The 12572-nt window shown below is 49.9% G+C and overlaps 1 protein-coding gene and 1 long non-coding RNA gene across 7 annotated transcripts in view; one reads left to right on the forward strand and one right to left on the reverse strand.

Annotated features, from left to right (window-relative positions):
• Window positions 1-3552: 3552 nt before the first annotated feature.
• On the reverse strand, window positions 3553-5845 carry LOC308234490. Its single transcript, XR_013959083.1, has 4 exons — window positions 5645-5845; window positions 5446-5563; window positions 4783-4976; window positions 3553-4095 (listed from the first exon to the last, which is right to left on the reverse strand). It is a non-coding gene; the product is annotated as an uncharacterized lncRNA (long non-coding RNA).
• Window positions 4512-12572, forward strand: part of AMPD3 (adenosine monophosphate deaminase 3) — a 45978-nt gene continuing 37917 nt past the window's right edge. For 3 of the 6 annotated variants that reach the window (XM_080642281.1, XM_080642282.1, XM_080642283.1), the window contains exon 1: window positions 9763-10065. In XM_080642281.1, coding sequence (XP_080498407.1) covers window positions 9894-10065 — 172 coding nt within the window. In that variant the 5' untranslated portion in view covers window positions 9763-9893. Of the gene's footprint in view, window positions 4669-4689; window positions 4707-8999; window positions 9213-9762; window positions 10066-12572 lie in introns of those variants that run through there. The other 3 variants (XM_080642285.1, XM_080642286.1, XM_080642284.1) reach the window with 3 other exon arrangements.

Genomic DNA, 12572 nt, shown 5'->3' on the forward strand with positions numbered 1-12572 from the left:
TCTGCAAGATTTCTGAGGATTCCTGGATGGAGCTGTTGGAGTGACCTCTGGGTTATCATTCCTTGTTAAGTGCTCCAGCAGCTGCTCTTTCTTTCCTGGATCCGTCCTAAACAGAACATGACTCTTCCTTCTTTGTTCCCTCAGAGCGCTTCTTAAACCACCCTTCCTAAAGGTTTGGGGATAGTTGGAGAGTTGATGAAGAGCCATTTGTTCTGTTCACACTTATGATGCAAAGAAACAGAGAAGCCACGAAATAACTGTTCTTTTAAAAATTCATTTCTAAAAATTTTGTGTGCTTTCAACAATTTTTTTGATTATTGGTATTTCATTGTGGTTTTGATTTGCATTTCCCTAATGATAGAACATAAAATTTGGCCCTGGCTGGGTAGTTCAGTTGGTTAGAGTGTCATCTGTATATTCCAAGATTGCAGGTTCTATTCCTGATCAGGGCACATAGACGAATCAACCAATGAATGCATAAATAAGTGAAATAACAAATCAATGCTTTGAAAGGGGGCAGAAATAGAATGTTGGAGAACCAGTTAGTATTGTAAGAAATATCAATCATGCTCTGTTTGTTACAGAGAACCGGAATAAATCAAGCAATGCTTGGAGAGTTTGGAGTCACACTTTATTCACCAGTGGGCTTAGAGAAAATGAATTCAAATTCTAAGCAAGGCTACAAGCAGAACTTCCCTTTATATTAAAGAGCCAGCCCTATGTGCGCTTAGTGGTTATCTCTTTGCTGGCCTTGAAAACACCACAGTTCTATCCAATTAGAAGATGCACCTGGCATGGCATTGAGAGTATGGGCATATCTAGTCTCTGGCTTACAAGGTCAGACAGCTAAGTTTATCTTCCTCATTATTCAAGCAGGCTAGAAAGCAAAGTTATTTTTTTTAGAATAAGAGGCCATCTAAAAAAACAGAGAATTCCAAACAGTAGCTTTACAAAATAGGGGTTAGCCTTCTCATGTTAACCATTATTGTTTTATTCTGATTAAAGAAGGCACTTCTACCCTGTCTGGAGCTGACCTGGAGATGCATCCCTTCCCATCACAGATTGAACCTGCAGCCTATTATCATGGAAAGATTAACAAAGATTTGTTACAGAAAGATCCCCAGTCCTCTGCTTACCTGATAATTGCCCATTTGGTCTACCCTTTGGCTATTTCCCTATGTAACTCCAGCCCTTGCATATCATTAAGCCCTTTGAAGATCCCAGTCCTTTTGCATATCTGTAAACTGCCCTTTTGCTATATAAGCAGCTGGCTTATGGTGGGCTGCAGAGCAGATTTTTGTGGATAACCTGCTGCTCTCCCATACTGCCAGCAATATTGGAATAAACACTCATATATGATTCAACCCTTTCTCTGCTTAATTGGCTTGAGTAGTGACAGTCAGCATGGACCCATTGTTTGGTTACATTTTCTCTCTCTCCTTCCCTTCCACTCTCTCTCTCTAAGAGGAAAAAAAAAGTAAAAATAACCAATAAAATTTGCCCTTTTCACACGTACAATTTTATGTAACATTTTACATGTACAATTTAGTGGCATTAATTATGTTGTGCAACCATTACATTATGTAGTACAACTATCACAATTTTAAATTTATTTTTATCCTCACTGGAGGATATGTTTACTGACTTTAGAGAGAAAAGAAGGGGGGGGGGGGGCGAGAGAGAGAGAGAGAGAAAGAGAGAGAGAGGAGAGAGAAAGATCAATCTATTGCCTCCTGAACAGGCCCCAATCAGGAATTGAATCCGCAACCTAGGTATGGGCTTTAAAAGAATCATGTTATGGCAAAAGCACTTAGAAATTGATGTTTGGAACTGTCAAAATTATCATGTCATTTTAATACCAAAATTAAGTGTCAGTGTAACCTATAAGACTGTCATAACCATAGTCTTCAAAATTAAGAAGTATACTTCCAAATGTAGAGTTTCAGGAATTAAAAAAAAAAAAATCCCATTGTCAAAAATATTAGCAAGAACAATTGATGAAAATATCATTGAGGGCCCTAACCGGTTTGGCTCAGTGGATAGAGCATCGGCCTGCAGACTCTAAGGGTTCCAGGTTCGATTCTGGACAAGGGCATGTACCTTGCTTGCGGGCACATCCCCAGTAGGAGGTGTGCAAGAGGCAGCTGATTGATGTTTCTAGCTCTCTATCCCTCTACCTTCCTCTCTGTAAAAAATCAATAAAATATATTTAAAAAAAAATATATATATCATTGAGGATATTAGCTTCATGGACAAAAGAGTTTTCTGGTGGAATTTCACATTTGTAAAATTGATAGATGGGTTTTAAACAGTGAGAATTATCCTATATAATAAAGAGGTAATATGCAAATTGACCATTACTCCAACACACAAGATGGCCGCCACAAGATGGCCAGCAGGGAAGGGCAGTTGTGGGCGATCAGGCCAGCAGACGAGGGCAGTTAGGGGTGACCGGGCCAGCAGAGGAGGACAGTTGGGGGAGACCAGGCCTGCAGGGGAGGGCAGTTTGGGGAACCAGGCCTGCAGGGAGGGCAGTTGGGAGTGACCAGGCCTGCAGGGGAGGGCAGTTGGGAGGGACCAGGCCTGCAGGGGAGGGCAGTTGGGGGCAACCAGGCCAGCAGGGGAGGGCAGTTAGGTGTGACCATGCTGGCAGAGGAGGGCAGTTGGGGGCGATCAGGCCTGCAGGGAGGGCAGTTGGGGGCAAGCAGGCCTGCAGGGAGGGCAGTTGGGAGCAACCAGGCCTGCAGGGGAGGGCAGTTAGGGGTGACCATGCTGGCAGAGGAGGGCAGTTGGGGACTACCAGGCCTGCCAGGAGGGCCATTGGGAGGGACCAGGCCTGCAGGGGAGGGCAGTTGGGGGCAACCAGGCCAGCAGGGGAGGGCGGTTAGGGGCGACCAGGCTGGCAGGGGAGGGCAGTTAGGAGTGACCAGGCCGGCAGGGGAGAGCAGTTAGGGGGAATCGGGCCAGCAGGGGAGGGTAGTTGGGGGCAACCAGGCCGGCAGGGGAGGGCAGTTAGGGGTGACCGGGCCAGCAGGGGAGGGCAGTTGGGGGCAACCAGGCCTGCAAGGGAGGGCAGTTGGGGGTGACCAGGCTGGCAAAGGAGGGTAGTTAGGGGTGACCGGGCAGTTAGGGCAATTGGGCTGGCAGGGGAGCAGTTAGGCATCGATCAGGCTGGCAAGGGAGTGGTTAGGGGGTGATCAGGCTGGCAGGCAGAAGCGGTTAGGGGCAATCAAGCAGGCAGCAGGCAAGTGGTTGGGAGCCAGTAGTCCTGGATTGTAAGAGGGATGTCCGACTGCCCGTTTAGGCCCGATCCCGCAGGCCATCCCTTGAGGGGTCCCAGATTGGAGAGGGTGCAGGCTGGGCTGAGGGACACCCCCCACATGCATGAATTTCATGTACCGGGCCTCTAGTGATTTAGTAAGAGTAGTCGAAGATATAATTCTTCTATTTGGGTCTATTTCTTTGTGAGATCTTGTTGTGTCAATAACAGCCATTAGGACAAAGTATTGACATGAACGGAACTTAAAAGCATGCTTTCTAGTGCCATAAAATATTGAACTAAGGTTTATTAAACCCATTTTTAATCATGTTGCTCTCACCAAACAGATTTTTGCTAACAACTTTAAAGTGAAAAGAAAAAGATATATTTACCATTCGTTAAAAATGAAGTAATTTAAAATTTTTAATCATGTTGCTCTCACCAAACAGATTTTTGCTAATAACTTTAAAGTGAAAAGAAAAAGATACATTTACCATTTGTTAAAAAAGAAGTAATTTAAAACTGTTTCATTTTTACCACATCCTTTAAAAGTTTTTAGTGTGCTTTATAATACCTATTAATACAGTTGTAGGTGCATATCATTTATAAATAAGTAAATTGTAAATATCAGGCTACAGGTAGAAGGAATAAAACTCAGTGCTTAAATGAGACACCAGTGAGGACACACAGTGGGTGCTCACCAATGAATAGTTTCGTTTCCCCCTTGATGACAATTGATGTGAAAGATGAAAAGGAGAAAGTCAAGATGTCCCACGCGTGGTCTGGGGAGAGGGGCTGGCTCTACCACCGCTAAGATGGGGAGTTCTGGCATACTTCTGGAAGGAAATGAAGAGTTTGAGTTTGGATAGGTTTTCATGGGCCTAAGAACCTCATGGAGAGGTGCCTCCGGAGCATCTGGGCTGGAGATGAGGTTCAAGAGTCATTAGCAGGCAGAAGGTTGTTAAAACCATGGAAGTGAGTGATCTCCAAAGTGGGCCAGCAGAATGAGAGAGGAGAGCCCCGCTGGGGTGGCTCAGTGCTTGAGCCTCGACCTATGAACCAGGAGGGGGCACATGCCAGGGATTTGGGCTTGGTCCCCAGTGTGGGGCGTGCAGGAGGCAGCCAATCAATGATTCTCTCATCATTGATGTTTCTATCTCCCCCCCCCCCCTCTCCCTTCCTTTCTGAAATCAATACAAATATATTAAAAAAAAAAAAAGAATGAGAGAGAAGGCAGGCAGCTGGCCTTCTAGTGGAGGTATGTGCAAAATTTGGAGTGCGGGGAGGTGGCGCCAACTATGGAAACTGTGTACTCAAACATTCAAGGAAGGCGTGGTCAGCAGGTTCAAATACGGGGGAGCAGCGAGTAAGGGAGCTGCAGAGCATTCACTGGCTTTGGCAATTAGGAGGTGAGTGCGGACTTGGGGGGCGGTGTATAAGCCAGAAGGTAGGGTGTGTATGTGTGTGTGTTCAGCTCCAGGGAGCAAGTCACCTGTTTGACAGCCGTGACCCCAGAGTCTCACCTTGAGAAAAGTCTGGGCGGGGGAGGAGGTTGGGGCGAATCCGCACACCGTGGGGAGCGACCTCGGGCCCGTGGGTGGCAGCGGAGGCGAGGTCGGGGGAGCCCAGCCGCTTCTGGCCGAGGACAGAGCGGCCGCCGAGCCCGGCGTCTCAGATTCCCGCAGGCAGCGCGGCGGGCGCTCAGGTAGCTGCGGGCCTGCCGGCGGCGAGCAGGGCTGACCTGAGTGGCGGCGCGCGGCCCGAGGCCCTGTGCTGTCGGCTCCTCGCCTCTCCTCGCCCCGGCGCCCAGGTAGGGCACCGACTGGGGAGGCGCCCGGGTCGCGGGCTTCTTCCTCCCTCGGGCGTCCCGGGCCCCGGGCCCCGCAGTGCTGCGCCCGGGGAACGCTGGGCTCCCGTCCTGCCGCAGGCTGCACAGGCGGGTAGGGGTGGGGGTGGAGGGGAGTGGGGCGCGGCCTGGCCCGGATCCCGCCTGGCTGGCAGCGGTGCCGGGCTGCCCCCGTTGCGGTGCCCACGGTGCGCTCTGCCTAGCGCTGCCACCTGCGCTCCAGCCCCGCGGGCCGTCCCCTTCCGGCCCAGGCATGGCCCTGTGCCCTGAACCCGGTGAGTGCGCACTGCTGTGCTGTTGACCTTGGGTGGGGACATGGGCTCTGGGCTGCCCAGCTTACCACCCGGCTCCTCCCCTGCCGGGGTCCTCGCCTACGCTCCGGGTCCGGTCTCTGCGGTGGCCTGGGCTTCTGAGGCCTCAGGTGAGCCAGCCGCATCTCAGCTCCCCGGCGGCCTAAACTGGGTTCACACGGTTTAGAACAATTAAATTTGCCGCCACTTAAGCGCCGGGGACAAGTTTGTAGGTGCTTGAGGACTGACCTGATGCTCACTGCTGAGGTGGATTTCCACCTGGAGCCAGGGGGAAGGCAGGGTGACATTGTGATGTGGTCGGTTCAGGTCTTCATCCTTACCTCTTTGGCTCTCTCCCTCTAAGGGATGTGTATTGTGTTCTGGCTGTCTGCTTTCTGCCCTTGAACTTTCTGGTAGCTGCTCTGCCGGGGAGCTGCTAATGGCTTGTCTGGGCTGGCAGCAGGCTCTGGGTGACGTTTGAGAGGCCCTGGAGTAGGAGAGGCTTGCTAACCAGTGTGTCATTTCCCCAGAGCCTTAGGTCCTTGTATGTGCTTGGAAGCTTAGTGATAACAAATCAGCAAAGGAGCTAAGGTGAAAGCTGGAAGCACTGGGAGGAATTTTAGCATGGTCCTAAGCCCTTCCTGGCTCTCCCCCTGGATGTGGTGACCAATGTGTGTCCATCTTCAGGGAAAAGCTGGCTGCAGCTGGAAACCTCATGGGAGAAATTCCTTCCCTGGCTGTGAAGCATTAATGCCTGAGGTCCTGAAGCCATGGAGCCAGGCAGACAGAGCCCCATCAGCTCTCACCTCCTGAGGGCTGACAGCAGTTTTGGGGTCCTTAGGCTGGCCTGGCTGCAACTCTGAGGATGGTGGTTGGAGGCTGCCCTGTCTAAAAGTCATGGGGCTTGCATAGGTGGGTTTCTGGAAGATTCTTGGGCCTCTCATCCCCACCCTCAGCCCACCTCAGTCCTTCTGAGATCCTGGATAAGGGGTGAGTGCCTCTCAGCTAGGTCAAGAAATGGTGCAAGATGAGGCCTATTTCCTTTGTCCTTACACTAGGCGAATTAATCTTCAGATGGCCTCAAAATCAATCCCACATAATGGGAAGATAAAACAGTAGCCTCAGAGAAAAGCAGGAAGATACCCTTTCTTCCCTAAAGCTGCTCACTGGCCTTCCTAGTTCTTCCCCCCAAATATTAATCTCTTTGTTCTTTTGTGTGCTGGCTCCCTACCTAGGACAGGAGACCATGGCTTTGGGCTTTGATATATGAGGGTCTAGGGCAGTGGTCGGCAAACTCATTAGTCAACAGAGCCAAATATCAACAGTACAACGATTGAAATTTCTTTTGAGAGCCAAATTTTTTAAACTTAAACTTCTTCTAACGCCACTTCTTCAAAATAGACTTGCCCAGGCCGTGGTATTTTGTGGAAGAGCCACACTCAAGGGGCCAAAGAGCCGCATGTGGCTCGCGAGCCGCAGTTTGCTGACCACGTGTCTAGGGCATAAGAGGATGGGCTCAGGGTGGAGTGCTGGCCATGCAAACTCAGCAAGAAGTATCATTCATAGAGAAGGCTATTTCTCCTGATCAGATTTCACATTTAAACATGGTTTCTTTTTCCTTGTACCTAAGTATGGGGAGCTTGAGAGAGAGCCAGGCACACAATAATACTCCATAAATATTGTTGAATAAAAGGACACAATGTCCAGATGAAAATTCATGTTCATGTTCTCAGTTGGATTCTCCTGTGCCTGATGTCTTGGCGACAATGATGTTGATAGATAACATTTGGAAAGCACATGATAACTAATTTGATTGTCATGGCAACTTATGAGGTCAGTACTATTATTAACCCCATTTTATAGGGAATAAAACTGAGCCAGAGAAGTTTAGTCACTTGCCCAAGGTCATGGAACAGGATTCAAACCTAGTTAGTCTGGCTAGAGTCCATATTTTTAACCATACATTGTAATGACTCTGAGCATGCTATAAGTAGATTAATTATGAGCTCATTCACTTATTTATTTTATGTTTTCACTCATCATATTTACTGATGCCTACTATATTTCAAGTACAGGAACACAGTAGTGAATGAGATGGTCAAGGTCTGTCATGGAGCCGATAGCTAGCAGGTGAAACCCCTTTGGCCAACTCCCCTGTGAGTCATGTACAGTAAATACAACAGAAAATGAACCCCGATAGGCAAACCCACAGCATTCTTTTGGGGAGGGGACATAATTTGATTCCAGCCTTTCCTGTTCCTGGGTGTTTGTAAGGGGCACTTAAGTGATAAAAGAGAATGTATTCTGGTCTCCTGGGCAGGACATACAGGGCCTGGGCCTGGTTATCGTAGATTGTCTTAATGTTTCTTCAGAAGGGAAATAGGGCTTTGAGCTTCGGACCTGTGCTTCTCAGCCTAAGGGGACTTCTAGGCCAAGAGGAGCACTGACATGTTAGGCTCAAGGTGGAACGGTGAGGGCCTAAGTGGAGCTTGCCCTCCTAAGACAGAGCCAGTTTCCTCTTAAACCACCACTATTCTGGAGGGTCTTGAATCCCTTTGGCTGCAGTGGAACCCTTGCCCATTGTTCCATCCTGTGTCACGTTAGCGGGGGTGCTGCCTGTCTCTGACTGGGCCCGATGGAAGGGTCTCACACCCATAGCTGGGCCCAGGAAGACGGCTTTCTCTAGGTTGGGAAATGAAGGCTCATAGTAGAAGGCATTTTCCAAAGCCCAGGCCACGGGATATTAATAGGCACTTTTTTCCTTTGATGGCAGGGGTGGGAGGGCCAAATAAGCCTGTTGGGTTAAACGAAGGTAAGCAGCTTTCTTTACTGCAGGGCTTCTCAGATGTTTAGAATCCACTAGTAGGAATTGTGCATGACTCCCCGTAAGGGACGATAGTATGCGGTATTTTCCAAGCCTTCCAACCTTTTATGTTCTACAGACTACAGTTTGGAGTATGCGTGTTGAGGCTAAGGCTAGCCATAGTTTGGTTCAGGGTGCAGATGAAATTCCCTGAAAGTACTGGGCCCAGGTAGTTTCTCAGATGCATGGGCTGGGATGCTCCCCTTCCCCTGCCCCCGCCTTCCTCTCCACCAAACACACCAGTACAAGGTATTATTTGCCTCTTCTCCCTCTGGCAGAACAGGACTAAGGGATTGGATTCGTTTATGAGTTCAGGACATTTAATTATTTAATGAATAAATATTACGCTCCCTCTAGGTGGATTGCAGCCTGCTGGTTGCACTGTTTATGAAACAGCTGTGAGGACAGGTGGGTCCTAATCCCTGGGTAGCTAAAGCTCAGCAGTGGCCCAAGGATCGTGTGTCAACCATGTAATCCTGCTCTGTCCGCACTGGAGCTATTATGTGGGCTCAGGGAGGCACAACCTCACGATTGGACATGAGAAGGTGACTCAGGCCCAAATGAGGGCCACAGCCAGCCTGCTGGTAAACAACTGACCCATCCTTTCTGGGCTCTTCTCCCCAGGATTTCAACAGCACCACAGAAATAGCCATTTTGCTCACGGTTATTTCCCTGACCCACGCCACTTATCTAAGTCACTGGGAGGCCATGTGTCTGTTCTGAGCCTTCCCACCCAGGACTGTCTTTCTAAAGGGCAGTTGGAGAGTGGAACTTTGCGTCCTGATTCTGCTGTAATCCACCCTGGTTGCTTTTAGAGGACTGCTCTGTGGGTCACTGGAGGCAGCCCCACCTTCCCAGTGGGAGCCGCAGCTGCTGGTAGTAGAGGGACTGAGTCCAACCAGGGTTCTGGAGGCTTCTCAGAGCTGGAGGCCCACATGGCAGCCGTGAGCAGCAGTAAGGAGAGGATGGGGAGTTGGGCTCAGGTGGGTGGGGTGGGACATACTTCCTGTGTGTGTGTGTGTGTGTGTGAGTGAGTACACGTGTGCACAGTCACACTCTGGTAGACCTTGTCGGGCCGCCCAGTCACCTGTGATACGCAGGTTCCTTGGGACAAGAAAGGAAGGGCTGGAATAAGGTCTGCCAGCTTTTCATCTCAGCTTGCTCCTGCTTGTTTCCCCTCTGTCTAAGTCTCTGTCCTTTACTGGGAAAGGCTGCAGCAGTTCATAGACCTTCCCTTTTTCAGAGGAGGAGGTTCAGGAAGGAGCTCGTCTTGGCAACTGGGCTCAGAGCTCCCCTGCCAGTCCTGGGGTGCCCCCAGTAGGTTGTTTTGACGGGGCCTTCTGAGGGGAGGCAGCAAAGGTGATGGTATTGCAGGGCACTGCTCAGCTCTCAGGAGGAGTCTGGATGTTAGAGGGAGGCGGTGCTTACCTTCTGTGGTGGGTCAGGAAGGCTGGTCAGTGGCTTGAGTTGCTTGCTCTGGAGAGGGCTGTGAACAGGGCCAGGGCACTGCGTTCAGGATATAGGAGCCGTGGATGATTGGCATGACCTGAGCCTGTTAGGACTCTTGGAAAATTTCCACTTCCATTTCATATTCACGGGAGAATTTCCAGCTCTCGCTCAAGGCTGCTCACAGATATGCAAAGCAGAGCCCTCCCACCTCAGCAGCTGCAGATAGGAGCCAGCAGCTGCTGTGCTGACACTGACTCAGCTCAGCCTCCTGCCCAGCCCAGCCTGCAGCCCCGGCCTGAGTGCGTTGCCTGTGTGGCATCCTCAGGAGCAGCCATGGAGACTCCAGTGCCAGGATCAGGTCTGTGTCGCGGGTTCTGACGGTGGGAGTCTGGCGAGAGCAGGAAACAGCTTCATTTGTTTACATACGTGGCATGGTGCTTCCTTTCTGGAGGGACTGTGGTGCCATGAACAGTTCCTGTTTGTTGAAATTGGTGGCATTTTACAGCTTTCTAACTCCGGGCCACTTCTACAGACTCATGGCAGGGTGTTGTATGTAAGGGTGAGATAAGCTGTATCATGAGCCAGTGCCGGTGAATTCAGTGAAGCCTCCCACGCCTGCTGGCTCTGGCTGACAGAAAGTTGAAAGCCAGCTTTGAACAAGCAGCTGGAGCTAAAGCTCTGCTTTGCACCTGCAGAGCGGGCTTTCCTCCCCATGTGGCCCGTGTCTGTAGGGCTGAGAACACAGACGAGCCATGGAGGGAGGGGCTGGCATGTGGGGACTGTCTGCCAAGGATGCCCAGAAGGCAGCAAGGGTACAGTAGGTGCCTGAGGCCCACTGCAGGAGATTAATATGGGTTCTGTAAAAAAAAAAGGCGGGGGTCTGTGGGGAAATGGTACTCTGTGATCCTTGAGTCTTTGATGTGCCTTGTGAATCTGGGTTGAGGGGTTATGGGATATAGCATCTCTCTAATACTTGACTATAGGACCTGTTCTACCAGCAATAGGTATGAGCATCTTAAGGGACCCGGTTTGAAAAAGGCTGATTTAAGCTAAAGGAAGAGGGGGATCTTTGGTAGAAAGATGCATCCTGAAAAATATGTTTTGTTGACTTGAGCAAGCTAAAAATGCTTCATGGAAAAGCATGGCAGGATTGGGCATCAGAGCCCTCAGGCACAAAGAACCCCCCCAAATGCCCATTTCTGAGGGGGCCTGGGGTGTGTGGCTGGTGTGTGTTTGTGGGGTTAGGTGTAGGGGAGGGAAGATGGTGGTGGGCAGCTTCTGTCCAGGGTGAGAGCTAATGCAGAGATGGGTCTCAGTGGTGTGATTCCTTTGGGGCTGGCCTGCCTGGGGTGGGTTCGGTGGGGGAGGACTCTAACGGTCAAAACCTGCAATGTTGAAGTTTGTTTTTCTATTTTTCTCTCTTTTTTATAAGCTCTTCAGTCTCCATTTCCTTTCTGTCTCCTTTATGTTTGTTAAAATGACAGTATAACAGCATTAATTATCAAAATCAGACATTACCTCTCACACTGGCAGTCCTGCCATCTGGCCATCTGAGTGTATGTCTCTCTACAGCCCTTGTCCACCAGGGGATACATTTTCATATATTTGCAACCAAGCCTGGGTATCGTTTTATGTATTTTTCCCCCACTTACTGTTATTTTGTAAGACATTTTTATGTGGCTGTATTGTCCTCTTAATGACAATTTTGGTTGCTTAGCAATTTTTTCAAGGGAGTCTGCTCTAATGCAGACATTTTAAAGCTATGCCTGTAAAACCTCATGTGTATTTTCCTTCCTTCAGATCTTCTTTTTTAGAAGTAGTTTCTAGGGGGTGTTCAATGGTGTGGGTGCTTCCTGGCTTTGGCTGCTCCTTGCCTGGGGCCCATAGGATGTCTCCTTCTGAGATGTGAGGTTTTGAAACGTTGCCCCTGACCTGTGGCCTTAGGCTGGGGAGGTGAAGGTCCAGGTTTGTTCTGACCTAACAGCTCCTTCTGGATCTGGTTCTCTGTCTCTCTTTCCATTTATCTCCCCTGTCACCGTCTCCCAGCCTCTGCTCTGATGGTTTCCAGCTTCCCCTTCTCTCTGCTGTAGGACATGGTGATCTCCAGTCAGCTCTGCTCTTCCTCTTTGCAGGCCAGGCCTTTGCTGTTGTCCTGATCTCTGCCACCACAGACAAGCCGTGGTGTGTTGGGGTTCCTCTGTCCTAACCAGCTCCCTCCCACTCAACCCCCTAATGGTGAGAGAGGCCCAGGAAAGGCAGAGTGCTGGAGTGGAGGGAAGGAGGAAATTGGTTTCACAGTTAAGGGGCCCACAGATGTTCTTTACTGCCCGTTACTAGCGTGCTTGTCTTCTTCCTGTCTGTGTCATGAATGAGACCCACGTGCCGTAGAGAAGACCTGGGCAGCAAGCCTCCAGGGCAGTGGAAACCTCTCTGGTACCTAGAATTAAGGCACTCACAACTGAGGAGGCCTTGGGGACTGTTTAGTCCCCTTTTCTCTCAGCTGAGAAATTGGGCAGATGCAGAGAATGTCTGTCCCAAGGTTGCTCAGTGAGTCCCTCCTCCCCCGTATTTGTTTCCTCTCCCTGCCAGACACCAACTGGGCACCGTCTCACCTTCATCCTCATCTGTTGGGCTGACAATGCCACTTTTCTCTTTAAACCTTCCCTAAAGAAACCATGGTGATAGGTGGACAGGAAGCTCTTCTTCCAGAGCCACTCCCGGTGAGGTGGCTGTTGAAACGATGCAGTATTCACCCATTCCATAAGTGTGATGCTGCGTGTCCACCTGACACCCAGATGGACAAAGAGAAGCGGCAGGTTAAGAGTACAAATGGAACCAGGTGCTGGGTTCGAATCCCCGAGCAGA

The sequence above is a fragment of the Plecotus auritus genome (assembly GCF_963455305.1).
Source record: "Plecotus auritus genome assembly, chromosome: 9".
In the NCBI taxonomy this organism is placed as follows: Eukaryota; Metazoa; Chordata; class Mammalia; order Chiroptera; family Vespertilionidae; genus Plecotus; species Plecotus auritus.